The sequence below is a fragment of the Phanerochaete carnosa genome (genome assembly GCF_000300595.1).
Source record: "Phanerochaete carnosa HHB-10118-sp unplaced genomic scaffold PHACAscaffold_7, whole genome shotgun sequence".
NCBI classification, from domain to species: domain Eukaryota; kingdom Fungi; phylum Basidiomycota; class Agaricomycetes; order Polyporales; family Phanerochaetaceae; genus Phanerochaete; species Phanerochaete carnosa.
The window spans coordinates 2,022,088-2,048,453 of NW_006767634.1; the positions used below are offsets into that span (position 1 = coordinate 2,022,088).

General features: G+C 54.6%; 3 protein-coding genes and 1 non-coding gene across 4 annotated transcripts; 3 read left to right on the forward strand and 1 right to left on the reverse strand.

Moving 5' to 3' along the window:
• Nucleotides 1–1,748: 1,748 nt before the first annotated feature.
• On the reverse strand, nt 1,749–4,979 carry PHACADRAFT_259980 (uncharacterized protein). Its single transcript, XM_007398183.1, has 4 exons — nt 4,812–4,979; nt 4,592–4,755; nt 2,869–4,397; nt 1,749–2,809 (listed from the first exon to the last, which is right to left on the reverse strand). Exons 3-4 carry the CDS (start codon nt 3,865–3,867, stop codon nt 2,228–2,230), a joined length of 1,581 nt encoding a protein of 526 aa, XP_007398245.1. The 5' UTR covers nt 3,868–4,397; nt 4,592–4,755; nt 4,812–4,979; the 3' UTR covers nt 1,749–2,227.
• Nucleotides 4,980–6,093: 1,114 nt separating this feature from the next.
• On the forward strand, nt 6,094–6,165 carry PHACADRAFT_t105. Its single transcript has one exon. It is a non-coding gene; the product is annotated as a tRNA-Thr (tRNA).
• A 524-nt stretch (nt 6,166–6,689) lies between these two features.
• PHACADRAFT_30539 (uncharacterized protein) lies at nt 6,690–7,514 on the forward strand (the record flags this gene model as incomplete). Its single annotated transcript, XM_007397564.1, has 4 exons — nt 6,690–6,779; nt 6,815–6,933; nt 6,997–7,190; nt 7,279–7,514. The coding sequence occupies 4 exons, from the start codon at nt 6,690–6,692 to the stop codon at nt 7,512–7,514; spliced, it is 639 nt and encodes a 212-aa protein (XP_007397626.1).
• Nucleotides 7,515–16,273: 8,759 nt separating this feature from the next.
• PHACADRAFT_259985 (uncharacterized protein) lies at nt 16,274–18,607 on the forward strand. The gene is made up of 7 exons (XM_007398184.1): nt 16,274–16,537; nt 16,611–16,784; nt 16,843–17,256; nt 17,312–17,511; nt 17,568–17,817; nt 17,872–17,966; nt 18,043–18,607. The coding sequence occupies exons 1-7, from the start codon at nt 16,336–16,338 to the stop codon at nt 18,049–18,051; spliced, it is 1,344 nt and encodes a 447-aa protein (XP_007398246.1). The 5' UTR covers nt 16,274–16,335; the 3' UTR covers nt 18,052–18,607.
• The last annotated feature ends 7,759 nt before the right edge of the window (nt 18,608–26,366 follow it).

Consider the following 26,366-nt stretch of genomic DNA (forward strand, 5'->3'; position numbering starts at 1 on the left):
AAATTACCATTTATGGAAAATTTATAGTACATTTCTAGGATGTTTCTGACTTATCTCAAGTAAAAGTCTTCTAGCTCATAAAATAGCTTCAAAATCCATCAGAAATGGCAATTTCAGGACCATCAAAAGTTTTCCTTGCCTGGACCTTTCCTCATTGCAAACATGAGGCGGAAATGATTTCTACATATGTTCTTTCAGATGTCCTGAAATGCGCCACAAAGTCTCCTGAAACATGAACTCTTTGCTGTACTGAAATGTAGTCATATTCAGTCATTTCAGGTTCATTTCAGGCTACACAAAATTTATCATTTTCCTGCACCGCAAATGGCTACAAAAGTGGTAGCAAATCTATCATTTTGGGACACCAGAAAGCCCCGGTTAAGCCTTCGAAAATGAAACAGTTTTGATAGCTTGACCAGGACATTTCAGGTGATCTGAAATCAGCTCATGCCCGTAGTGGTTGCTCCTCCCAGTCACCATTGCTCTTACATGCTGTAAATGGAAGTGAACAGAACTCGTTGTGAGTACCCGTTCATATATATCTTTGCTGACTGGTCGCCTCGTACGCTCGAGTTGTTGTATTTTATCCAGTCATCGACTCGTCCTGGCAGGACGATGCTGTACGTAGCGACAGCTGGGCGCTTGACTTGCGCAGGCGAGAGCACAATTTCAAGCTTGTTAGGCTTGCACTTGATTTCATCACACAGTACGCACCGAATGACCCCTCCTACTACCGCTTCCTGCCAAAATTTCGCCCTCTTTGTGGCCCCAGAGACCCACGACTCCAACATCCTGAACGCGCTCTTGGGCAAAAGCGACTTTGCTGAGGAACCTAAGGTGGATGTGCAGCGGCTTCGACGCCCGCTGATGGATGTCCTGAAGGTCACCACCAATCGTGTTCGGGCCGATGAGGACCAGACCAGCATATCTACTCTTTCTCCTGCACTCGACATATCCGAGTCACACTGGTCCGGCTAATTCTACCCCAACCTTGATGGTGCAATGAGGCGGCTCGGACGAACGAACTCAAGCTTCATGCATTCATACTCTGTATCATCTCGAACGACATATCTTTCGGCGAGTGTTTGTACCCATCCTCGCATGACGATCTCCAACCTTCTCCAGCTCACCCCACTCATCTGCGAGCTCGGGAAAAGAGAGAGTACGATCCCACACGGCTACTAGAACGCCGTGGTGCTCTCTGTCTGCCGTTAGCTTGGCCCTCGTTGAGTCTCACCCCATTCCCGCACTTAACGAAGCTCCGAGAGGAGTCGGGCAACGCCGGAAGGGAGCGAGTGTGCGCCACATATTTTCATGCCCGGCTCTCCATCCTTGTACTATAAATGAGTGACGTTGTTGTATGCATTATTGTTTTGTCTAGCATCTTGCTCATAAAATCTTGATACACCTACCTAAGCTCACGTCCTGACTATGCTGGTAGTCGACAACAGAGAAGCAGTCACGACCAAGTCAAACTTTGACACGAACACCACAAATCTTGCTCGAAGAATTGTATAACGAGTATCGCGTCGAGATACAAGACGCGTTCAGCGCAGGAAAACCTCTCCTGAGACGTGAATACTTTTGGAGCAGCGACTACAGAACTATGTTAGCGAAGATCTACGCGACTTTGGAAATGCGAACCTGCATCTGCTCAGGAACGAATCTATATACTAGCAATGTCCGACAGTACTCCTGGACAACAGGCGAACAAAAATTCAGAACGAAAGATACTTCAATCGTGGGGTGGGATAATGATACACTTTTGAGTGTTTACATGCGGAAGCGGATAGCGTTGGTACATCAACGAAGACAAAATGATACGTACTATACAGGATGCAGAGAACATGACAAGGCTGGGGACGGCGGAGAGACGACATGACGAGCATGGACGAAAGCGATGACCGGAACGGCGAGAGCAGCTGGAACACAGATAATTGGCGGGACGGAAGGGCGCATTTTGAAGGGCGGATCGGACAAGGAGACGTTGAGCGATGGAAGGGAAGCGACGACGCGCAGCGCGTGCGCGTGCGCGTCCATCAACACGTCGACGGCCTGCGCGTAGATCGCCAGCGGAATCTCCGATGTCGGCAACACCATCGAGACCGAGAGATCAGCGGCGGTAAGCGACATGCCAGCAGTCGCGCGGCCACCACGAGGTCCCTCGACACCAGCCTGTGCATCTGCAGGACGCACTGCCCCGCTCCCTCCACTCTATTCCTGACGGCTACGCCTTGACCCGCTTGCCACTCTGCGCGGCTATCGCGCTGTCCTCCAGCTCCTCGGACGACCTTTTGCGCATACGGATGGGCGACGGCGTCACAAGCTGCTTTGGTTCAGATTCAGCGTCCGCCAGCCGGGCTCGCTTGGGCGGTGTGCCCTCGCGCTCGACATCCTCCTGGTCGCCTTCAAGCGCGTTGTCTACTGGTTCCACTATCTCTTCCAGGGTCCGCTTTGGGGTCCGTGGTGTCGACACTTTCTCGCCTTGCCACGGAAATGTACCATCGTCGAGCTCTGATTCGATGTCGTCGTCGTCAAGATCAGCATCAGCGTCGAGGTCCTCTTCTTCCTCTTCTTCTTCCGCTTCTTGGCGGAGAGCAAGAAGCGACGCTTCCTCAATCTTGATTACCAGTTGTTTAGCCTCCCCCTGGACATCGCTGTTCCGACGCTTGTTCGTCTGCTCTTCTACGGGCACTAGGTTGGAAGGCCTCTGGTTTGCGTTCGGCGAGTTTGTGTTCGCGGCCAGCATAGCCCGTTCACATATCGAGCATCGACACTGGTACAAGGGCGCACATGCTTCTCGCCAGATCTGCAGAAAGTCGTACGTTAGAACAATTTATCGCCAAGAGAGAGGTGAACGTCACGAACCGTACGGATACAGTCGATGCTATACTGCGGAAGGTGAGCTACAGTCACAGGAACGTACGGTACGGGGCGGATCAGCTCATGCGTTTGCAAAGCTGCTGCTTCAGAAACCGGGATAGTGGGCGACGACACCGCCACAGGGGACGATTCCGGGTCGTCGTCTTTGACGCTGCTGGGAGGTGGCGAGGGTGTGGTCTGCAGAGTGGTTGTCGACAAGACCGGACTAGTTTCGTGCGATCCACCCGATCGCGATGAAGACAAAGACTCCTCATCGACACTCCTCTGCCTCCGCTGACGTTCTTCACGTTCTCGAATGACTCGTCGCTCGATCCAGTCGACGCCCTTGGACCACGTGGCATGAACCCGGAGCTCCTTGACAACCTCTTCCAAAGTCATCTTGGATGCTCGCAGAGTGGGATCTACGCCGTCAGCCTGGGACTCCATCAGGATACGCCTGACGATGTTCGTCATTGCAGGTAGCAGAATCTCCCGCATGACGCGCTGGTATGCTCGGTACACGACCTCACATAGCGCAAATGTAGGCGGACACGCGGCATTATAGGTCCGTGGCCGCGGATGTTCAAGCTCCTCGCCATCGCCTGCGCTTTCACCCTCCTCAAGGGCCCCGCTGTAGGTCGCACCATGCCACGGACACGGATGTTGTGCCGATACAACATCAGGTTGCCCCGGTACGGAATTGTCGTACCACTGATCAGCCGGTGCGACCCAGTGTCCATCGAGTACCCTGTTCCTCGCCCAGTCGGTGATTGCAAGGTCTCGGATCCCCCCGGCATCTTCCGTCAAACTCATCAACTCCGGGTCCTCTTCCTCTTCGCCACTCAAGTCCTCATCGCTATCGCCCTCGTATCCCGCTTCGGCGCGAGCAACGAAGCGAGACGAAGCGAGGGCTTGACTGAGAAGCTCCGCAATCTTGGTGTTGCTGCGGAGCCAATGCTTTTCACGGGCGAGGGCGAGTACGTCGGAGATGCAGCCTTCGCCCATGTCAACGAACGTCTCCACTGCTTGCCCTATCTCCCAGTCCGGAGCGTGTTTCCACTTCAAGGGATGACTTCCAAGCGCTTGGCGGTCAAGTGGATCTCGGACGGCTCTCCTCCACAGACCCTCTCCTCGACAATGACGACAAGTCGCCTCCACTCCAGGCCATGTTTCTTCATCCTCGTTCTCCGCGACGCACACCATAAGGTGCGTGTCATCATGAGGTGCTGTGCGCAAGCACAGGGAACAAAACGTTCCCTTGCGGTGCTCGCGACAGACGGTGAACATGTTGAGTTGGGGATTGTAGGCGACCCGCTTCCCCGTGCCAAAACCGAGGGTAGAGCCCGGATAGTTAAGCCGACAGACCAGGCAAGAGTACATTGATATCTGGCGGAAGTGCCTGTACGGAGGTAGACGTTGCACTGGCGCTTTGTTCGAACCGGCGGTAGGGGGCGAGCGAATGACGGCATGGTGGGCAAGTACTTCGTTGGGATCGATGGCTGCACAAGCGTGTTGCCAGAATGGATGATACTCGACTGTGTGAAGCAGAATTGGAGGTCAGCGAGAAGTTGTGATGGCTTTGATCCCGCGCGTTATGACAGGCACGAGAAGCTCTCGTATTCAATCTTCCGCTATGGCGGTTAAACGCGATGGACGCCGCTACGCGTCGGGACAGAGGGCGAGACACGCGCTTTGAAAGGTCATGTCTCAGAACGGATGATTTACTCACGAGCAGCGGACCACGGCATGCATATAGCCATCAGCCTTTCCACTTCCACAGCATCTCGGAGGGCGGTGTATATTATTCGCGAATGCCAAAAATCTTTGTAGTCCCACGTCGTGGGGACGTAAAGGCTCGGCGAGACTAGCGACAGGTAGTGCGACGCAATGTGTCTGAAATGCAGAGACTCAGATTGCCATGGGTGGCGCAGAGGCTGCGCGCGACAGACCTGACGACCTCGGGCGGTAGCTGCGCCCAAGAGCGGATGATTTTACCCTTGTAGCCGAAGGCATCGCCCGAGAGGGGTATGGGTGCGCGCACGCAGGACGTCGTGGCAATGGTCGCCGTCGCTGTGGACGACATGGAGGTCGCTGTCGGGCGTCGGGCTCGACGTAGCGTCACAAACGAGGGGGAAGTGACAGATCTGTGTCACGGTCAGATTCAACCGGCCCCTAAACACCCACGCCTGCACGTGCCGATGACATAAGCTTGGGCCTGCGCACGGACCACGAGGCACATCGTTAACCAAATCCGGCAAGGCTGATTGTTTGCACATCGCTTCCTCTCCTTGGTTTCCAACTGCAGACCCTCTGGATTCATCTACAACGTGCTCATACACTCGAGAGAACTAGCTGTGTTATGCAAAAAATATGCGAATTAGACATGCTGCGCCCTGTGTACGCTCGCACGTTCCGCTCATGGCTGGAGACGCTCGCCTTCTCCCGGACCACAGGTTCTGACTCGTTGTCCAGGGTCTCCTTCCTATACACCTCTAAACGCTTCCAGAAGCATACCACGCACAGCAATGGAGACGAAGTTATGATAACCAGCTCTCGCCTTTTGCTCTGCCTGCCACTGTCACTTTCTGGTCTGCCATAACCTGCCAAGGTCGACAGTGGCACTCAGTCACAGCACTCGACGAGACGGCAATGGGTCAATGATAACACAGCCTTCAGAGGGGGCCGGTTCAGCCGGAGGCACCATGGCGTGCTCAGGGTCGTGGTCCGGGAGAAGTCAGCTTATCGGCGCACTCCTTCTCCACGGCAGGGCTCTCTGTGCGCCGGCTATGTGTTTCCTTGCAAAAGCAGCAAGAGCCGCCACCAACGCGAGACACACGCACCATTGAGCGGTTCTTGCCCCGTTACTCTTTCATGTCGTGACATCGAGAACTAGACGAACCCCCATCTGACCACGCCTTGCACACGGGAAACACTTCAGACACCTTCTTCGGACTAGACGATCTTCGCGTTTAAGCCTGCTGCCTATTCTTGTGATAGCGTTATGTGCAGCCGCAGGCCATGCGCAGCCATGCGGGTCCAGGCCTCGGCAGTAGGATGGCCGTGGGCTTAAGTTCAAGCTCGCTATAACATGTGCTCAGCGGGACGTGCATGATCGAGGCAACACCCTTACTTCAGTTAATGACAGCGACTCGTAAAGACCTTACTAGAGGTCTGCATGTTATGTCTGTTATTAAACTCAGTGACTAAGCACATCATCTTCATAGTCATAGTGCCCGTTTAGCTCAGTGGTAGAGCGCGCCACTCGTAATGGTGAGGTCGGTTGTTCAATCCAGCCAATGGGCAATACGTTTTTGCCATCGCTTTTGCGTCTTTATAACCGTTGTGGACGAACGGCCTAGCACTCTAGCTGTGAGATCATAGCGGTGTAAAAAAAAATCTGTGCAGCAACGAGGTGTCCAATGACATTTGCAGCATGGCCAGAGCGAGGGTGGTCATCGCCAGCCGAGAGGTAGACGCCACTTCACGCGCCCGGTGGATTATCATTGCGCCGCACATAACCGGCAGACCAGGATCGCCTGCCCGCATGCTTGGAATGCTGTGTGGACTCCTGTTGAGGACCGTGAGCAGACAGCCGCAATGGAACACCACCGGGGGATCGACAGGCACCACCCAGGACGGATGCCGCCGCTCTTCGCGTGAGATCGATCCCGATCAACGCGCCCTTCGCCGCGCATTGCAGTCCCGCGGGCGCGCTTGACGGCGAGCGGAGGCTTTAACCTAACGACGGCGGAAAGAGGGAACCCTGTACGGCGTTCGCGCTAGCGGTTGCTGTGGTAACGACTTAAACAGTTCGGCGTCCCCGCACCATGCGTAGTCCTGCAGGCATGCCAAGTCTAGATGGAGTGCTGATCAGTCAGTTCGCCGTTCTTACGCTGAGCGAGAACAGAAGACTTGCGGTAAGTATGTTCTTATTCAGGCTAGTCATCGATAGCGGGCTGACATGTCGACCGACCCTGGCTCAGGGTTTCAGCAGTCTCGTGTTGATACTGGCGGCAGCGGCGGCGGCGGCAGGCGAGCTGACATGCACGTCCTGCTACGGTTTAAGAGATGGTGAGATACTTTCTGTTGATAACTGAGCACTGTTGTGAAACATTAGTAAGGCACGATACTTAGCTGTGTCGACAACAATGGCAGCTCTCAGGTTGAGGCCGATGCTTCTCTCAGCAACGAGGTACGCGATAATCGTTCACCATTAGCGATGATACAAGTTTACGACTTACATGTGGCTACTTCCAGGCGTCTTCCGACTGTGCAGAACGCCTGTCGAGGTCACCTGGGCGGTGCTGGTCAAGTAGCAATTGTTCCGGGTGAGTATTATTTGCGAGTACTAGTGAAGTTGATATTGAGCGTGTCTTCAGATATCTTCGGCGGTCGTGTAGCATGAAAATGTTGCAGCATCTGTCATCGTCCGTTTCCACGCCGCTGTGATGACACGGCCTCGGACTATATATGGTTACACGACAGGCCATCCCGCCGGGATACTTGTCCTCGACGCGTACAACAAAGGAGCCGTGCACCCGAAAGAAGAGGGTGAGAAGCGAACGGCCTTGAGTCTCGCCTCGCGTATCGTCAGCCCTCTCGCGCTGGAAGCCTCGGTCAACATGGCCGATGATCTGCTCAGAGTAACCTGACAGCGAGACCATGCCGACGTAAGCTCCCATATCGCAAACAAAATGGCCTTGTACAACTCACAGAATCAGCAATAGATGACCATAAACAGCGTGAGGCGGGTGAGAGGTGTGGACTGTGTTCGCCCGACGGGAGAAGGTCGGGTGAGATTGGCTGGTGGGGAGCACTGGGTGAGTACCCCCCCGCGCATCGTGGAAAGAGGCCACTCATGACCAGGGCAGCAGGGTGTGCGGAGATGCTAACGAGGCTGTCTGGAAGAATTCGCGATCTCCGAACAACCAACCGACCGAGACCTTCCGTAAGCAGCCCGCTTGCTTGGATGGCTGATTGTCCTTTTTCCAACAGGGCGCGAACTATAATCTGAATGTATAATTAGAGCTCCGTAAGTTTCTTTTTCTTTGTTCTTGTACTTACTTTCCACTTCTGTCTAAATTATTCGCTTGCCACAGGGTCGGTCAGAAGCTGGAGAAGAGACTGCCCCATCTCCGACAGGGCGCCTCGAGGCATACCAAACAGCGGAAGCCGACCAAATTGCTCTTGTTTGCGTCCATCACCCAATTGCTTACCCTTTTCAAGCTGTATCACAAACCATGCGACAACCTCAAGACGTCTTCGGCTGCTCGGCTACAATGCGAACAAACCTACCGACGCGCTAGTGTGAAATAAGAGATACAAGCTGTCTTTCTCCCGTCTCTCACGCTGTCCGGAGAAAGCGTGAATATCTCTTGCTGTCGCGGATCGTTCTCCCTGGGGATTCGATTCTCAGCCTCGCATGGTTCGCAATTTCAGGCAATCGCAGGTGCTCCGCAATGGTCCAATCCCCCCAATTAATCTCTGAGGCTGGCCGTGATGGCTTGCCCAACCATGCGCCGCCTGCGAACCTTGTCCTACGTTCATCCGCCGACCATGCGGCAACTCATGAACTCAGCATTACGGAAACACCGCCAATGGCAACGAACACGCGGACCAAAGGTTGTCTTGTTACTGGCAGCGTTCCGGTCAACGGGATGCCTTCCTTTGTGTTCGCTTCCAGGGTCTGGGTTGTTGTTCACTCGCACAGCTGGAGCATCGCTTCTTGCGCCAGGTGCCAGCTCACGGCCACGGCCACGGGCGGATGTAATCAGGCTCGACACAACAGAAGCCAGGCAGACCCTTTCCCGATATCGTCCTAGACAACCCGCGCACGGGTGTTGCTGACGCCTATCTTCGTATCCCTTACCACGCGGTACCAACCTGTCAAGGCAGCCGCGCTGCCTGCTGTCAAGTCGCCCTGCGTAGGGCTTCGGCTCCCGCATGCTTCTCCCTCGTCGCCTGCCAGCTCACCAACCCTCGACGGGCACTGTTCTCAAAGACTCATGATACGGCCTATTTATGTAAAAACTAACGGCGAGCACCGCGCAGCTCATGACGGAGGTGTACTCTCTCCGAGCTTGACCCCAGCATGGGGCTGTCCCGCCCTGGGGACAGCTCATAGATTAGACAAATATGAAGACTACTGCGGTCGGCTCGTAGCTGTCAAATGTAATGTGTGTACGGACTCTATTAGGTTACGATGGAGTGGGGCACAAGGTCTACTCAGCCACGAAGGGCCGGTGCTCGCCTCCCTGCAGATGATGTACATCGCACCCACGAACTACCGACCTCCCGCGAAGCGAGAGAGAGGCGCGTAGGCGCACCGACGTGCCGTCGCTGGCGCGTCGCATCCGCGTCCACGCGGTTCGCGGCACCGTCCTCTCGCGGACCCTTGGTAGAAATTTTGCATGCCCGAGGCGATCCGCGCGTCCGACGGCGGCCAGGTACAAGCAGCGCTGATAGCCGACACACCGCATGCAGCGTCATAACCTCCTCCCATAGCGCTACAGACTCTATTACAGATCGTCGTGATGCACAGCTACAGACTGAGGTCTCTTCGGAGATTTCGGCACAGCCAGGCTCGGACGCATACGAGCACCGACGGCGGGTCCGGCTCGGGAACCGTGTGGTAGCCGCCAATTCACTTGAGAGCGTTGTGGGGTAGCGGTGGATTTAGTTGCTCTCCACACCGGTCGTTCGTTGCCTCCAGGATCATGTGTGAAGGTGTGGGGATGCGGTTGAGCTTTGGGCCTCTTGTTTGATGCGCCGCAGGAAGTTCGTTGCTGATTGGACAGCAGTCGAATTGGCGCCGGTCGACGCGCTGGGATGGAAATGCCAGCCAAACGTGAGTTTTGAGTTTCAGGAACGAGTCGCAGAGTGACGGTTGCATGCGAAGCTGTACGTTAAGTCATGTTCACTGGAGGTAGCATGACAGACAGTGGAGTTAACACGGGGGAACTGTATGCAAGATGTGAAAGAACTCATCTTATGGAACCAATGCACAGACAAGAGCTGTTCACTGGCTGTAAATAAAATAAAATTCGTAGTTCTGTGGGAGAAAGAATACAGCAGTGTTCCATCTGTTTCAGTGTAACGTGGGAGGGCATCTGCCGTGCAGGTTTTCCATTCCCCACATCCTGGAGCAGAAGTATCAGACGCATATGTTTCGATCCGGTTCAACTCGGAGCAACTCAACTCGGAGCGGAATGGCATCTTCACGGGTTGCAAGATTCGTAGCCACGGAAAGGCGACATATCCTACATAAGATTGCGCTGTCAAAAGCCGAGCTGCGCCGGGGACGGGTGCAATGGTATGTTCTCCGTCTAAATTGCATCCGTCTTGAATAATCAAAACCGACATGATCACAATTTCTAGTGTTACGGTGCTAATAGAAAATCCGAACGACTCCGTGCATAACCTCCGCAAGATCGTCACTGATCCCGGAGCTGAGAAAGCGAGAGGAAAAGGGCTTACATGCGCGATCAACGCCACGAAGTCCCCGCTCACGTGATTCAGCCGAAGCGGGACGTGTGTGGCCGGTTGCTATGTTGACGCACTCACCCTTCTATGCAGGATCCTCGCCTTATTGTTGTATGTTCGATGTTCGCTCCTTTAACTTCGAGGGCAAGCATGGTGCATATGCAAGCGGGCTCGGAAGCTGTCGTGCGCGGTTTTCGCGCTGGTAGGACACGAACTCTTGGGGTTAGATAACGCGGTGCAACTGAGGCGAAGGGGAGGAGAGACTAGTCTGGCTGCGGGTGCGTGTCAATTGGTTTACATTGCATTCAATTTCTGAGCTAGAGTCTCCCACTGCAGAAATTCAACGCCATTTACTACCTAGCGCGACCACCTAGCCTCCGTAAGTGACTCACTCCAGTCCATGACATCAGAAACTACGTAGTGCAGCTTCTGCACACTAGGATCACCGCACTCGAAGGGTCCAGCAGCTCATAGACTCGCCAGACCACTCGCCCCACCGCCACCCCGACGGCTGTGAGCCGTGACCGCGGCGGTTCGCTCCCGATACAGTACGCACTTCCGCGACCCTTGCCGTACGCCGTGACTCGAAATGACACACCTCCGAGCGCAGCTCAAGCGAAGCGGGAGCTAGGTTCTTCTCCAATTGGAGCACTCCCCTTCCACCACGTGAAGACCGGCTCATCACCACTATCTTCTCATGCTGCCAAAGAAGGCTGCGCCGATTTCCACTTACACATCCCATGCGAAGACCCCGTGCTCACAATCGCCAGTGAGAAGAGAACTGCGTAGACGTACTGTTTACTCTCCCGAACGAACGTGGTGGCGCCGCCTTCTCTAGAACACGGAGCAACATCCAAGTTTTCTGCTTCTGTTCGGTTCTACAGGAGGTCATACGGAACAAGCTTGTACGTTCTTACGCGTTTATAGGGAAAGATGACGTCCCCCCGCGTTGCGTCTCTATTTTAACATGGCCAGAATGCTTGCGATTTTGAGAATACATCCAAACGCGTTCATCGTTCTTGCATACAAAAGCTTAAAGTGCGACCCGACAGGTGACGCCCACAAACCGATGCGCGTCGCTGCGCCGAAAGCCAGGGTCGCCGCGCTAGAAGCGCACCGCGCATTGTTCTAGTGTGTCCTAGCTACTTCTCCCTGGCGCGATGCATCCCGCATCTGCAGAGCACCGCGCCCTAGAACCCAGTCCACACTGGCGACATGAGCCGCGGACTGCCGCAAGCCGCACTTCGTTATGGGAGACGTAAACGTATGCATCTCCGGCCGCGGTGGTGCACGGGAGAAGGCGCGTAGCCTATCTCGGCGCCACCAGGCGCACCGAAAGAAACGCCGGGCGTCGGCGCTCGATCGCCAGCACCGTTCCCCACGGGGGCTAGGATGCCATCGCAAAGTGAGGCTCTCTTTGTTTTTGCAACTCAGCGCGCGCGCACAACGCGGTATTTACCGTCCAGCTGTTATTGTGAACCTTGTTCACACCCGTCAGCTGACTGCGAGTAGCGCACTGTGAACAACGGGAGTGATACTTATTTTTGGTGAAGACGTCCCATGGGTAGAGGAATATGTACGCAATCTGGACGAGGGTGGGTCGGGCCCGGGTGGAAAAAGAGCTAGTTTACGTACCACAGAGCTTTTGAGAGTTCTCTCGCTTCTGCTCCCACGACGAAAGCAGGGCTCTGTGGCTCGGTCGTGCGGGCAGTGCAATGCACCGAGGCTTCTCCTAGGTTCTGAGAACGGAAACAAAGGACACAACAAGCTCGGTGGGAAGAGGCTGTAAGCACGCGTCCCGCACAGGTATGCAGAGGGTACGGAACTTGTAGGGCGCCTTCGCAGCAGACAGGCCACAATCGCCCAATTCCCACCGACCCGTTATCCATCTTCCACAGAGATACGCGAGCGATATTCCAGAAAAACTAGTCTCAGATTCTGCAAACTCTGCAATTATGGGATGTACACGGAACAAAAGACGAACCCGCCGATGGTGGAGCGTGACCCAGACTGTTGGATATTGTCATCTTGTGTGCGGCTTCGTGAGCCATGGCCGCTGTTCGCGATACGCCTGGCAGTGATAGGCTATCTGGCACGCAGAGCGTTGGAGTTGCGGGGTGTGGTGGGGGAGGATGGGGCAGCTGGTGGTTGCAGAGAGCGAGAGCGAGCAGGGTGTTGTTGCCCCCGGTTCGAATGTCTTACCGGCCGAGAGCGGCGTTCAAACATTCGCGGATATACGGCGAACTACGGTCGGACCGCCGCAATGGATCGTCAACTGCGAGCGATCATAGGTTGGTGCAGGACTGCGCAGAGGGCGACCGGGCCAAGGAGCGACACCTCGCACGGCACGAGGCGGGACCCGGAGGCGCTGTTGCCGCCGCCAACCATATGCGGATAAGGCATCAACAGCTTGACAGCACTCGCGTGGCACGACCGTACTGAGAGCTGGTACGATTCGGTCGGGGGCGCCTCCACGTCCTGAGCGCAATTGCAATGCCCCACGAGACTACCGAGCATGCGCAGCGCACAACATCCGCAGTGGGTCGGCGGGAGCTGAGCCTGTCGGTTGGGACGTCATCGAGGATTCGTTTCGCGGGATGATTCGCAGAAGGAGGGTCGCACCGTGCGAGCAGCGCCGAGAGGGCCGTCTCCCATCACGCGTTCACGCCGCGATTGGCTATCACCTCGCCGGGTGTCTGATGGCGGTCATTGGTCAAAAATACATCCCCATGATTGGCCTGGGCCTGCCAGCAGACAAATAACGCGCCCCGCCGGACGCAGCTTCCGCGCCTGCGACCGAGAAAATCATGCACGCTCTCAATAGCGTATATCGCAAACCGCAAACCGCCGTGAGTAGCAATACATTCAAGGTGGAGGTTTGCGTCTCGACCCTTGTGCCCAGAGCGGGATCCCGATGTACACGGTAAAGGTACTCGTCGCGTCATGAAGACGCGTCGTCGCGGTACCCGCCGTTCCGACGTCACTTTGCACAAGCTGGAGCTCCCGTAAAGCGTGCCTCGCCCTGGGCCTTGTCTATGTATCGCAATATTGCGTACCACGTATCCTCTACTTTCAATACGACGTGCGTACCCAAGGCACGCGCACTTGCGCCAATTTGATTTCTATTCCGGACAGGCTTGACATATCAGCACACCCGATATGAGACATCAGTTGTTTCGACACACCGACGACATATCCCCTCCTCCAATTAGATCCAAGTCCGCCGTTGTGCTATCAGCACGGACACTCCATTCGTGCACTCTATTCTCCTCCCGCGCAGATGGACCTGGCGGACATGGCGGGCGTGGGACTGCGATTCGCGGCAGCACCACGTACGTCCCGCGCGCTCGAGAAGACCTGGACCCTTGGCATAACGTGGCGCTGACGTGCCGTTGTGGGCTAGAGATGTGATGGCTACGCGTCGGGACTGCCTTCTTTGCGCATCGCCTTACGCATTTCTGCTTAGTCGCGCCCGACGCTAGCCGCGTTTGGCACAGCCTCTGATCTCCAAGGCGGGCTACTGAGACCAGAGAGCCTGGGCGCACGCCGCGGACTTTGGCTTCCGGTCGAGTTCAGGGACCCTTTCCTGCCGTCACGCCTGCAACTAATTTCTCCGGGTATGCAAAAGACGACATACGGCTCCCGGACGAGTGGCCAATGGCACGCGGGCGCGTGATCGCGCCTTCAGCTGGAGCGCACGGCTTGAGACGTAAACCTCCCGCGGAAGCCCTCCGTCTGATATGAGCCTGCGACGAGTTGGCACCAGTTTGGATATATTGCGGCAGAATCGGCGCGTCGGCGGGTGTGGGAGTGGCCTGCCGCGTCATTGGCTGGGGCCCAGCAGTGATGTGAACGCAGACTCAGCGAATCGAAAGGACCGCTGCAAGACAGGCAAGTTGTACGCGATTTACGGCAAGCTCGACCAACAGGACGATCGCAGAGCGAACCAAGGCGGAGCAGCGAATCAGAGACGGGCGCTCCGTCCGCTTGCTCATTGGTCCATAAACTCCCTCGCATTGATCCGGAAGAAAGTATCCGGTCCCATCGCTCTGCCAGGCTCGGGATTCTACCTAAAAAGGTGTGGGTTCTGATGGCGTCTGCGGCATGTGCGGCAGCCGTCGCGGAGCTTCTCTTCCACCAGCGCAGGATCGCTCGTACGTGTCCGGCAGTGAACAAGCCGCCATTCCGACATGCTCATTCCGTCTTGTATTATGTTTCTCCGTCGCGACACGGCCGCCGCCACAACTTGTGGGTCGCCATCTCACAGCAAAGCGCGGGTATATATTGGATCCGCGGACCTGCGAATGTGTCTCAGGACTTTTCTGACGATGGTGCTATGCCCGCAAGAGAGGTTGGGATCTGCTTCTTATGTCCTTATTGCGGTACGTGGTTTAGCTTGTAGACGTCATAGAAGACTCTCATCTCATGGCCGCTCTTTCATCCGTTCCGAGGGTCCGTTTTTCTAGGCCCGTCGCGTGGAGGCTTCTCGAGTGGAGACAAAGCGTTGATGCAACAGCGCATCAACTCGACAATCTACTGCTTTGCCTTCAAAACATTTACGTTATGTTTTGCAATCTATCGAACGTTGGCAGCCTTGCGAGAAAAGAATTCGCTATGAAGGGTTCGTGTTTAGAAGACGACCGCGTGTGGGACTTTTTGGACTTGATATGAGCGTGATGTTGACTTCCGACCTTCGAAAAGATAGATGACCCTGTAGAGGTCGAGATTTTGCAAATTCCTGGTAGCATGCACGATAATAGAGTTATATTCGCGTACCCTGCAAAAGCAACTAATTTGGCTTGAGAACTCGCGAATGTGCTGCTCTGGAAGACATGTGATCTGGCCGAGACCTGAGATGGCAGTGGGGATAGCCTTGCGCCTGCAGATGATGACGTCGGCAGGGTTCTTCTGGGCGGAGGCGTTGAGCGAAGGAGCCAGCGGCCGCGAGAGCCAATCAGCGCGGGGCGCATCGGGACGAATCGCGATCTGATGGCGTCGGTGTGGCGTCGGTCCGCCAGGGAGTAAACGAATCTGAGGACGGGATCTGTTTTCCTCTTCCGTAACCGCGGATCGCCTCTGGCGCTTGTCAACTTTTCGAGCCCAACCACGACGGAGGCAAATCCCGAGGAACGGCGACTCGCGCTACTCTCTGGGGCTCGGCCGTGGCACTGCAGCAGGAATACAAGGGCTTGTGCACCGCGACCCCTTGTGCGAGGCGCACCCGCGGCCACCCCAGCTGCAGCCGGACCGGGCGTGCTGTGTGCTCCTGCGCGGAGAAACCGTGGGTGACAGCGATAGCGGCCTGCTAGGCGAGCATCGAGTCCATCACGAGCGATCTCGCTCCTGTCCCGTTCGATAAATGGCCGACTCGCGCGCACGTCTTGCGTCGCGCAAAGTCGCCGGCAGGCCCGTCAGGGTTGGTGCGTCAGTCCGAATCGCCAGGACTTGCACACTCTATCTGTGCGGGAAATTTTCTCCGCCTGTCCCACGTTGGCGCGCGCGCAGCGTTCAGAAGGCCGCTGTTCATGCGGGCAAGCATTGCATGAATCGTGGTCCGAACACAGCCATCAGCAGGTTGTTGTTCGTTGTGGACAAGATGCTAGCGTGTGAAGGGTTGGGAGGTGCGATGCTATCGCGATGCGATGTCTGAGAAAAGGCATCGCTTCCTGTGCGCTGGCTCTGCGTTCAGAGGCTGTTTGGCCTCGTCAAATGCCTTCCCCCAATCAAACTCTATTCTGCCATTCCCACTTCACTTTCGAGGGCTTCTTTCAATTAAAGCTCGATATTTTCTCGTCGGAATCCAGACTTCCCGTTAGACGCTGATCTCCACCGTGCCGTCCACCATATATGTCTAGTGCTGTATATAACACGCTCGCCCAGCTCTCCCTCCCTCATCCCACCCGCCCCGTCCCGCCCCGTCCCCTCCTCCGCCCGGCAGCCGTCGCTCGTTTGCTGCTCATCTTGCGCACTCGCAGAATAGTCTCGCTCACCATGTCCCCCCGCCAGTTTCACCACAAAGAACACGTCCAGGTTTCCTCCATGGATGATTTCTCCTCCACATATTCCCCCAGCTTCTCGAGGGGCACAAATGACGCGGTGCAATCCATTGTCACGAGCAGAAAGTGCTGGAAGACCATCAAGGGCAAAGGCGAAGTTGTCTGGCCTCCGCAACTCGAAGCGGCGCTCGTTGAAGGTGAGTGTCAGCAAATACTACCATCATATAATCATCAAAGTCGTGACCGCGTCTTATTCTGTTCTTTCCCTAGGTCTCGAACGATATCGCCCAGTCGAAACACGCTCTGCACGCGCACTGGGCCGATTCCCGATGCGCAACAAGTTCATCTCGGATTATATCTACCAAGTGACAGGCAAGCACCGCACGCCCAAACAGGTCGGCAGCCGCCTGCAGCAGCTCCGAGATACTTGCGAGGGGAAACGAAGTGAGTGTTACGCGTTTTGTTCTGCCTTGGCTTCCTGCTAAGACGCCACGGGCACCAGTCCTCAAGCTTCTGTCGCATCGCCCGGGCTCACCTCGCTCGCCGAGCGTTGAACATTCCACTGCTTCCCCCGAGCCCTCAACCCCTTCAGCGCCGCCGCGCGATTATCTCAATGTCGATGTCCTTCCCGCCGACATTTCCTGGCCGTCTGCCAGTGCTTCTGAAGCCTACCCCTCCTCCCGTCCCGTTCGCGCCATCAGCAATACCGTGACATTCCGCTCATCGACTGCTGTCCATGGCGAGTCTCGCAGCCATGTTTTGAAGGACGGCGTCGTCGTGCACAGTGAGACGACTGAGCTTCAGATGCAGTCGTCGTCGTGCATGCCTGCTCCCTACTCATCGGATATGGAGTGCGTTTTCCTGTACACCACCAAGCTTGTACCCCATTACTGGCCCACTCTCTGCAATGCGACAAGTAGGTACAACGGTCCAGCTCAAGTGACGAGGAGCTAACTCGACTTTTGCTCTAGATATCGGCTCGTACAGCATCTCCCAAGATATTGTAGCCCGGACCTCGTCATCTCAGGGATCTGAAGCAGAGTCGTCCCAAGCACCTAGCGAGAGGGTTCTGTCCTCGGTAGTCTACCAGTTCAACGTCCCCCAATGCTCCCCGCCGTCGTCTCCGACGTCTTCGAACGGGGACGCGTACAGCTACACAACCGAGTCAAGCGTACGTCTTGTTCAAGGTAGCATATATGCGCCTTTATCTTACCTATACTACTCTAGGTCGGCCACAGCCGCGAGCTAGAGCGGATATTTGGCGATGCTATGTCGACGGTACCCACGCCGATGGCGACGCACACCAGTTCTCCGCACTACCAGCAGCGCTACCAGCTGCACCCCGCAACATCGCAATCTTTCGACATGTCTCCTCCTGGTCTCATTCGTGACGAGGAGGGCTACCAGAGCCTGCCGCAGAGCCCGCTCGACGCCGTCTTCCCAAACACCATAGCGCTTAGCGCAGGGTTGGCCACAGGTGCGGACCCATTAGGCGGTTTGGCCAAGACGTATGTCGATGTCGACTACACAGGCCAATTCGACAGCAGCGCCGTCTCTGCAGGCCTCGCCCCAACGGGCGCAAGATACGGCCAGAGCCTCGCTCACCCGAGCCAGCCAGGGTACAGCGTGAGTACATTCTCCCCTGGGCCCGCTGCCCTGCCGGAACGTCCCGTGTCGGCTGACCACCGTCTTCGTTCGGCAGCCCTTCTAGTCTGATTCGCGCCCTCTCACGCAAACTTAATCGCTTGTCGCCCGCGCATACAGTCGGTGACACCTGCCGTGCCTAGGGTCTCTGGCTGTGCCCTGCCCCAGTGCGGCTGCGCAAGCTCGTTCGTGACCGGGGTCACGGTCACGCTGGGACTTTATCTCGCATCCAGCCATTGGCACCGCCGGCTCGCTCATCTGCAGAAGAGGAACTCTTTGTGCGTGCGCATTCATCTCCGAGGTTGCTTCCTGTTCGCAATCCGCCTTCTCTCGCATGCTTTTGACCATTTGTCCATCAAGTCGTGTACATGCTTTCCATTGTTGTGATTCTAGCTTGCTCTCATCAGTTCATGCTGCTTCTTCTGCTGTATGTTTTACCCACCGATTAGTCACATCTATTTACCAATATGTCCCCTTCATACATACATCACTTCATTTCTCACCATGGACTTCCTCTCGTATGTGTGTATGTATAATATCATCCTTATTCACATCATCACTGTCTGCCATCCCTTCTGCTCCATTCGTATACCCATCGTTCATAGGATCTGTACATACTATAGCCAAGCAAATCTCGTAATCGTACATTACACTGCGTGTCCAATGCTCCCTGTGCGCGAGTTTGTTATCAAGACGACTGAATGCAGAGCGTCACGAATCTTGCGAGGCTCCACCGAGGGCGTTTTGGCGATGGCCCAGCCCACATGATTTGATGAGTTTCCTTGCCGTGTCTGAAGGGGGAGCACACACGCGGATCACGGCTTTATACGATTATCTTGCTCCAGCACTAAACCACCACTAAATGTGCGGGGTGTGCCACAGGGCTAGCCGTTTTCGGGACGGACACACAGAGATGTACACCGATCTGACAGCTATTACGAGCATACGAAGTCAGTTTTACGGGATAAGGTGCGCACGGGGCCCAGCGAGCCTTTTGTGGAGATACACGGCCTTGCCGTCGCAGATGGCTGCTTTCCGATGGGGCTTCGCGAAACCCGTGCGGCAGCTCGCGCAACTCGTCCCGGAGGGCCAGCCCAACGTAACGGGCTGCAGCCTCGCGCGCGTGCCTATGGTTTATTCTGCATTCGGCTGCTGCTTGTTGTGTGCTCGAGCGCACATCTCACGCCTCGGGTAAAGGATACCGGGACTGAGGGGGAGGAGCAGAAGCCGTGAAGCCAGGAGAACCACGGCTCAATTCGCGCGCCGCGTGCAGGCGCGTACTGGAGCGTGGAGGGCAGGGTGCGTGTGCTGGGACCCAACTAGGGTCCTCCCCGAGGCGAGGCGCAACCCCCCTCGCGCGGGAGCACGTCCCACGGCACATCCTGCCGCGTTTGGGCGAGTGCAGCTCGCGGCGACGAGCATCGGAGAAACACAATCAGCCTCCTAGGATGTGCACTGCGGGCGAGGCCTGAAGGGCATGAGGAAGCGCAAGATGAGCGACCGTAACGCCCCCGGCGGCCCCAGAAGCCGCGGATGCTATCACGAGGCGTGCTGCGGCCCCGCGTCCGCCCTCGGCAGAATCGGATCGTGCGACATGTTGAGGCCATGCCTGTGCGGTATGTTCTCCATGCACGAGGACAATAGCAAACAAAGAACAAGAGAACGCAGGTGAAAGCCAGGTATGCGGTGATATTGGAGACAGAGTCCCACAGAATGCCAGATGAGGCGCCACAGATGGCTCCGCTAGTGTCCTCGCCATCAGTTGATCCTCAAGGCTAGTGCAGACTAGCCTCGAGGAATCAAGGAAATCGTCACTGACGAACACTGCGAGGGGGGATATAGGCAGGGATACGTGCGAGATAATGCGGGGAAATGGAGTTAATTATCGATGATGACATACCTGAGCCTGTCAGATTTGGGGCCAAGCTGTCCAACAGGGGATAAGCCTCTGCAAACCCGAGAGTTCGCACAGGGAGGTAAGCTCGCGGGCGTACGTCAGACCCGCGGACGATGGCGAGGCAGCGGCATCTATTAGCGGCCCTAGACCGTACTAGACTAGCAAAATAAGCAAGTGTCACTGTAGAAATGAAACGACTGCTTACTTGGAACACGTAGCGGGTTCACAGTACCTTACAAGCGGTGACGCGGGCAAGTATTGAAGTGTATCTCAGCGCGAGTCGTGACATGCCACGATATCTATGACACAAAATGTCGAAAATATCATAGGAGCATGGAGAACATTGATACGAATAAGGACTAATTAAGAGAAGGCCTGGGAAGCGAGGAAGAGAAGTACAGGGCCAGGAATGGTTAAATGACTTGTCCTCCAGCGAGCATTTCCCAATATGTCAGGTGTAGTCGTCGACGCGTGCTCGGTACTTCCCGAGCGCGCACAATGCCCACTGCTCCCTTCAACGGCTCGAGAAACAAGCCAGCGCATGCTCGAAAAACAGCCGAGGGTCAAGCGGCCACAGGGAGGATGAGAAACGCGGGGGCTCAATGCCACATGCGTGGGAATCATTACCAAGCGCCAGAAGCTGCTGCCTTCGGAGCGCCCCGTCGGGCGTTCAATCCCGCCGTTCCGCTGCTGTGCACCGACGCCCGACGCTGTACGGCCTACTCAGCATTCCGACGGTGACCTTGTAGTCCGTTAGGTAGCCCGCGTCGATCGCAACTCACACGCCTGTGGCGGTGGCATGACGATCCTGTGCAGACTGTACATTTGCATAATAAAAAGTCGCCCCCGCTGGCAGCCGACGGTCCCTTGTAAACCAGACGCGTTGCGGCGGTACAGGACTGGTAGAAAATTGTACAAAAATGCGCGGGGCCCCGTTCAAATCGTGGGACGTGCGTGGGGGAGGTGTGGACGCTCCATAGGTGTTTTATTGTGTGTGGGGTGGCGAAGCGTAAGAAGACCCGGAGAAATCGAACCTACGAAGAGGAGTGGCACGCATGCTGTGAGCCCTGTCTCAGCTATGAGACAAATATGCTTATTTTTACATTACCTGCTGTCTTGCAGCCGCACGACGCGTCCGTCTTACTCAGCCATGTAGCTCCTTCAGGCTGACAGGACAAGCACATTTCGGCGTCGGCACAGCAAGGTTCATTCATCTTGGGGTAGCGATGCAACGGAATTCCCGCAGGAGCATGTTGATCGTTATGCCGGTGGGCTGTGACCTAAATTTTCTGGAGATCACCGTCTAGAGTTTCTGTTACAAAGTCAACACTTCACGTAATTCACACATAACCCCCACATCTCATTTCTCACCTGCTTGGCTGACAGATACATCTCAACGTGTGTTCATTCTGAAACTTTTGCCAGAATGATTGATTCCTGTCAGCTGGGTCTCCAGATGCGGCCCTCGATTCTGTGATTCGGGGGCCAAAGTGAGACGGACGACCCTTGGCCACCAATAGCCAGAGTTTCAGGTGGACATGTGCAGGGTTTGATCATGCCAGCCCAACAAGGCTTAGTAGGAAATGGTTCTATTGTTGAGCGCGATGTGACCAGGGCAGGCCAGATTCTGTACATGCGAGATTAGTCACAGGTGACAAGGAACGTGGCGCCGAATCTGAGTAGCCACGCACTCCCAGCTCACCTTGGGAAACGCAGCACAGCGAGCACGAAGGCGCACCCCGCCTCTCAAGTCAACATCTTAGGCAGCGGCGGCGGCGATGACAGCACCATTGTACGCCAGCAGTCGGAAGATCCCGGCGCCAAGCCGGTGCTCTTCGACAGCCGGTATTTAACTAGAGCCAGCCACGACTCAGAACCCCCCGTATGACCGCGAGTGCGTTACTTGAAGAGAAATTGACCACATAATTCCAAGATATCGCAGGTAAAAGATGTATGGACGACAGAACAGTCCCACTGACCTCTGCTATGCCCACAGACGAATTGGACTCGGGAGGAACCGTGGTTTAGTCGACCTCCGCAAGCTCAGGCTCTTGCCACGTATGCCTCGCTCATTGGCGCAACAAGCCAGTTGAGGGTCTCGAATAGCGGGATTATGGGCGTGGTCGCGGAGAGATAAGGAAACCAGGACCAGAGGAGTTGCACAAGTGGTAAGTGCCCCGCCGCCCATAGGACGGACGTCCTCAGCCCTCATCCTTAAAGCGTCTGTCAACGAAACCACACGGACTGTCCAACGAGAACACATACCTATACTCGACGTGCACGTTCAAGTCAGGTGAATATTTCCCGCAAAATCTCCTTAAGCGCCCAAACTCGCGGGAATCGATTCCACCCTGAAGTTGGACTTTGTGGGTCCCTCTGTGCTCTTCGCAAATTGAGTCTCTTACACATCTCATTTCAGTCTATTTCTGCAGAATTTTGTGGGAAATTGCAAGCAGTGTGTCCCTGCTACGCCTCTATGCTCGCCAGCGCGTCCCGGATCGGGCGAGCAGCGGCGGGTAGGCCGCCTCACAGACCTGACGTCTAGTTTCTTTAATCTATCCATAGACGTACATCGAACACCATCGTGGCGGTCCGCAGCGGAGGCCTTGCGCTTCTGCTCAGGGTTTGCGGCATGCAAATGAATAGTGGAATTCTACCGAGAAGACCCTCGAGAGCTGTGAGAGCACGAGCCAATGGACGGTGGGTGAATCTCGGCGGCTTTCATATAAGTATCTGATCATGAGTCTGGAACGCTTCCGTCAGAAAGGCAGGCCGTGGAGTAGAGGAGGGCGAGTGCGCACCTGCCATCAGCTCCCGTGTCGTACAAGCTTAATTGCGTAGTACAGCGGCCTTATTTCCCTCGCTCGCATCGGCCCAAAGGCGGACTGTCTATCTCTCTTTTCCCATGGGCTCCGGTTGAGCATCCGACTGAACCTTGCCATATCGTGCTACGTGCGTCCAATATGCCTCTCTTAGGTTCACTTCAGAAGCTCCTGAATGGCGGGTTAGGTCATTGCCCGGATAATGAAGCCGTTCGCATGAGATAGTGTGTCCCGTGCCTCGCAGTGCCGTTTCGTACGCGAGAGCTCAGATAAATGCAGGCCTCGCGAGCCTCCGTGGTGGGGTCCAGAAGAGCATGCCGTACGCGGTGCTTACTCTCTCCTGCCTGGATGCATGGTGTTTGCGCGCCTATATGCAACGCCGGAAAAGGGAGATCAATTCCACGCTTGCCGACGCTTTGTGGCGTTCGCCGCCTGATCCGATTGGCCAAGATTTTATTTCGCCGATGCGTTTTTCTTCATGACATCGGCCGTGACTAGTTGACTAGTGGCTATCGACCTTCCTGCCAGATAAGCTCTGCGCATACTAGAGAATATTTTGAACTCATGCACTTGAATGAAAAATATACAAGCAAACGGCCGTGTTATACGGACGCATCATCTGCCAAAGAATGCTCTGTGCAGCTTCTGACTCTCGCGCCATACCCAGGAGAGACTGTCTTCCTGCGGCTCTCCCCCCTTCACATTCACTCTAGAGCAAAGCTGAAAGAAACATGATGAGATTATGTCAAGGACAAAGGAAGTGGCAGGCCATTGTACTAGGGGCCCGAGTGTAAGCCTAGTGATGATTTCGTGGGCCTCATCTTGAGTGAGCGTTGCCAGGTGTGTTTCATCATTGTCCTCACTAGCTTCTCTCAGAATCAAAGCAACATGTTCTTTCTCTGCTGAACAGCAAGGTTCATGTCTCCATATCGCAGCTTGGAACAACCTGTGTGAGTGATAAGAACTAATAAACCAAGGTGCAATTGCGACCATCATTACGTACAGTGTTAACCTCTTTTCTCAACCTATCGAGGATTTGAGGAAGATATCAGATCTTTGGATGGTCTCCTCTAATGTATCTGCTTCGAAGAGCAGTGCCAGTTGCATAGTCTTCTCCTTTAAGTAATCTGTTCCCCATACTTGGAACTTCGCATTGGAGGCTAAGCGGTGTCAGACAGCTGCGCATACTACAAATAGAGCTGACTTAAGATTACCTTTGCTGGACCAAACTGCTTGTGTATAGATGTATCTCCACTCCATGCAATCCAAGACATAATGGTCATCACCGCAATCGACCTATGCCAGAGGACTATATTAGTGCACTGCAGATACCGTCTTTGCAAACGAGACTATATCATCATACTCAACGAAGTACAGATATAATGTTCCTCAGAATGAGAAAGAACTGTTGTGGTCGCGCTTGTCAAATCCACCTGCCTTCCCTTAGGTTAGCAAAACATTAACAATTAAATACACTTACAGGGCTTACTTTATGCGCCAATGGCCTCTGGAGGTTTGAGTCTGGCTTGGTCGCTTGCTTCTTTAGTTCTTTGGTGGATCTATCTAGAATAGTTTCTACTTTGAATGTAGAGCATAAAGGTACCAAGGCGAACCCACCTTCAATGTTGTCTGGCGGGTCCATCCCAAAAAGACTGGCTACTGACACAACTCTCCACGTGTGTTTCACATTGTCAGCAAAGTCAATAACATGACAATCCTTCTTGCTACTCTCTGGAGACAGCCTGCATCCATGCCTGATCTACGACATGGTGGATGAGCGAGGTAACTTAGGAAAAATTGACAATATGAAGCACACCATCTGCCTGAACAGAGTATGGGACCGGATTGGCCTCGCAAGCAGAATACAGTCAATGTTGGGCACATTGGTGCCCTCTGTAAGAACCACTACTACTGTGTGAGTAGGAACAGGTGTATGCAGGATGCGGTAAACCTTACAGACGTTGGGTGGCACTGGAATTTGGCTGTTCAAAAATGTGTCAATTGTTATTCAATGTGTTTCTAGCGGCATACAACTATGCACACAATGTGCTTCAATTCCAGAGGCACAAAATGCACCGGTTAGTGCCTCAAGATGCCCAATGTCAACACAGAACACCAGAGTTGATTTCCTAGTTGCTAATATCTCTTGTGAGATGGAGGGGGAATCGAGAATATAACAGCATGCCTGCTCTCTGAATCCAAGTTTCTACAACCAGCTGAATTAGCTCTGGTGTTTTCATGACTTTGGCAAGACTCGCATTGATGAAGTCGCTGGTTTGTTTGCTGACACGAACAGTGTCCAGGTTCATGCTGCCTTGAGTTACCGTGAAGCACATGCGAGACAACCTGGGGAGGTATTAGTACAAAGATGCACAATATTCAGCTAGTACTGCACCATTGATCCTCAATCATGTCCAAAAAATCCACATGATACACAATACACTCAAATACCGAATTGAGACCTACTCCATCAAGCCGCGACCATGTTGCAGAAAAGCCAATTACCGGAATGGGAGTGCAGCACAGCGTCAACATTCCGTCGCCAACAGTGCCGATGTCTGGACAGAACCATGACAAGATTCCACAATATTTAGCTTGGTGTTTAGGAAGGAGGCAGAAAAAGTGCAAGAAGGACAGCAAAGCTTACGAGGGTGCAGCTGCATGATGGCCCTCATCTACTACAACTGCCTTGAATGTGAGTGGATTGTATGCTGAGAGCCGTTTTTGCTTCATTAATGTTTGGAACGTTGCTACTGTACTGGAATGATCACCTTGTCAGCAAGTGATCCTGAGGATATAGTCAACAGTGCGCACAGATCTGCGTCAACAGACGCCTTTTTGGGACCTTGGTTGATTGTGACAGTCCAATGTGGGAAAAGTCTCTGAGCTTGTTGTGCCGTCTGACGAGCAAGCTCAATGCCATTAACAATACCTAGGCTGCATGTTGCAAGTGGCTTAGAGGCAGAAGCACTAATGCGCAAGAGCAGCATTAGAAAGACAGCTGTTTTGCCGGTGCCAGTAGGCAATGAGACTGCAATGCATGTCTTCCTGGATGCAAGCACATCTATGCATGCTTGGACCACCTCCTTTTAGTAGGGTCTCAACTTGAGAGGAGATGTCCTGGTGCTGAACCTGCGGACAAGGACTGATCGACTTAGGAGATATCTCATTCGAGCATACACAATGTCAGATGCAATGTCGCAAGATCAAGCACTAGCATACAACCAGATGGCTAGCGCGAGGTGAGACTTTTGTCTTCTCCTGGGGAGAACTTGTCCAGGTTTTCGAATACCCTACTACATGTCCTATATACAGCCAAGTAAAAGGTACAGGGGGAAAGAAAAGAAAAACCCAAGAAACTGATAAGTGTGCAGCATCCACGTGCAAAAGGGGCAGCAGGTGTTTTGATACAGCAAAGGCAATGGCAGCTCGACAGCATGAACTAATGGTGAGACCCTTGTGGCATAGTTACTGTGGTGTCAGGTGCCTGGTGCGAGCAGTTGTGCGAAAAGGCGCTTATAGCAAGAGCAGGGCGCATCACCAGGTTCATGGCAGGGTGTGGTACGCAAGAATAACATTACAAAGACACCTATCTTTCTGGTGCTGGCAGGCAAAGAGACAGCAGTGCGTACCTCTCCAGGTGCAAGCACATTTGTACATGCG

Bases quoted from the DNA above. Each gene is read 5' to 3' on its own strand.
- PHACADRAFT_259980 (XM_007398183.1), bottom strand. From the start codon at position 3,867: ATGGGCGAAGGCTGCATCTCCGACGTACTCGCCCTCGCCCGTGAAAAG. The intron at 2,810-2,868 runs GTTCGTGACGTT...GACTTTCTGCAG, and splicing joins GCATCGACTGTATCCGTACG to ATCTGGCGAGAAGCATGTGC.
- PHACADRAFT_259985 (XM_007398184.1), top strand. From the start codon at position 16,336: ATGTCCCCCCGCCAGTTTCACCACAAAGAACACGTCCAGGTTTCCTCC. The intron at 16,538-16,610 runs GTGAGTGTCAGC...TTCTTTCCCTAG, and splicing joins CGAAGCGGCGCTCGTTGAAG to GTCTCGAACGATATCGCCCA. The intron at 17,512-17,567 runs GTACGTCTTGTT...ATACTACTCTAG, and splicing joins GCTACACAACCGAGTCAAGC to GTCGGCCACAGCCGCGAGCT.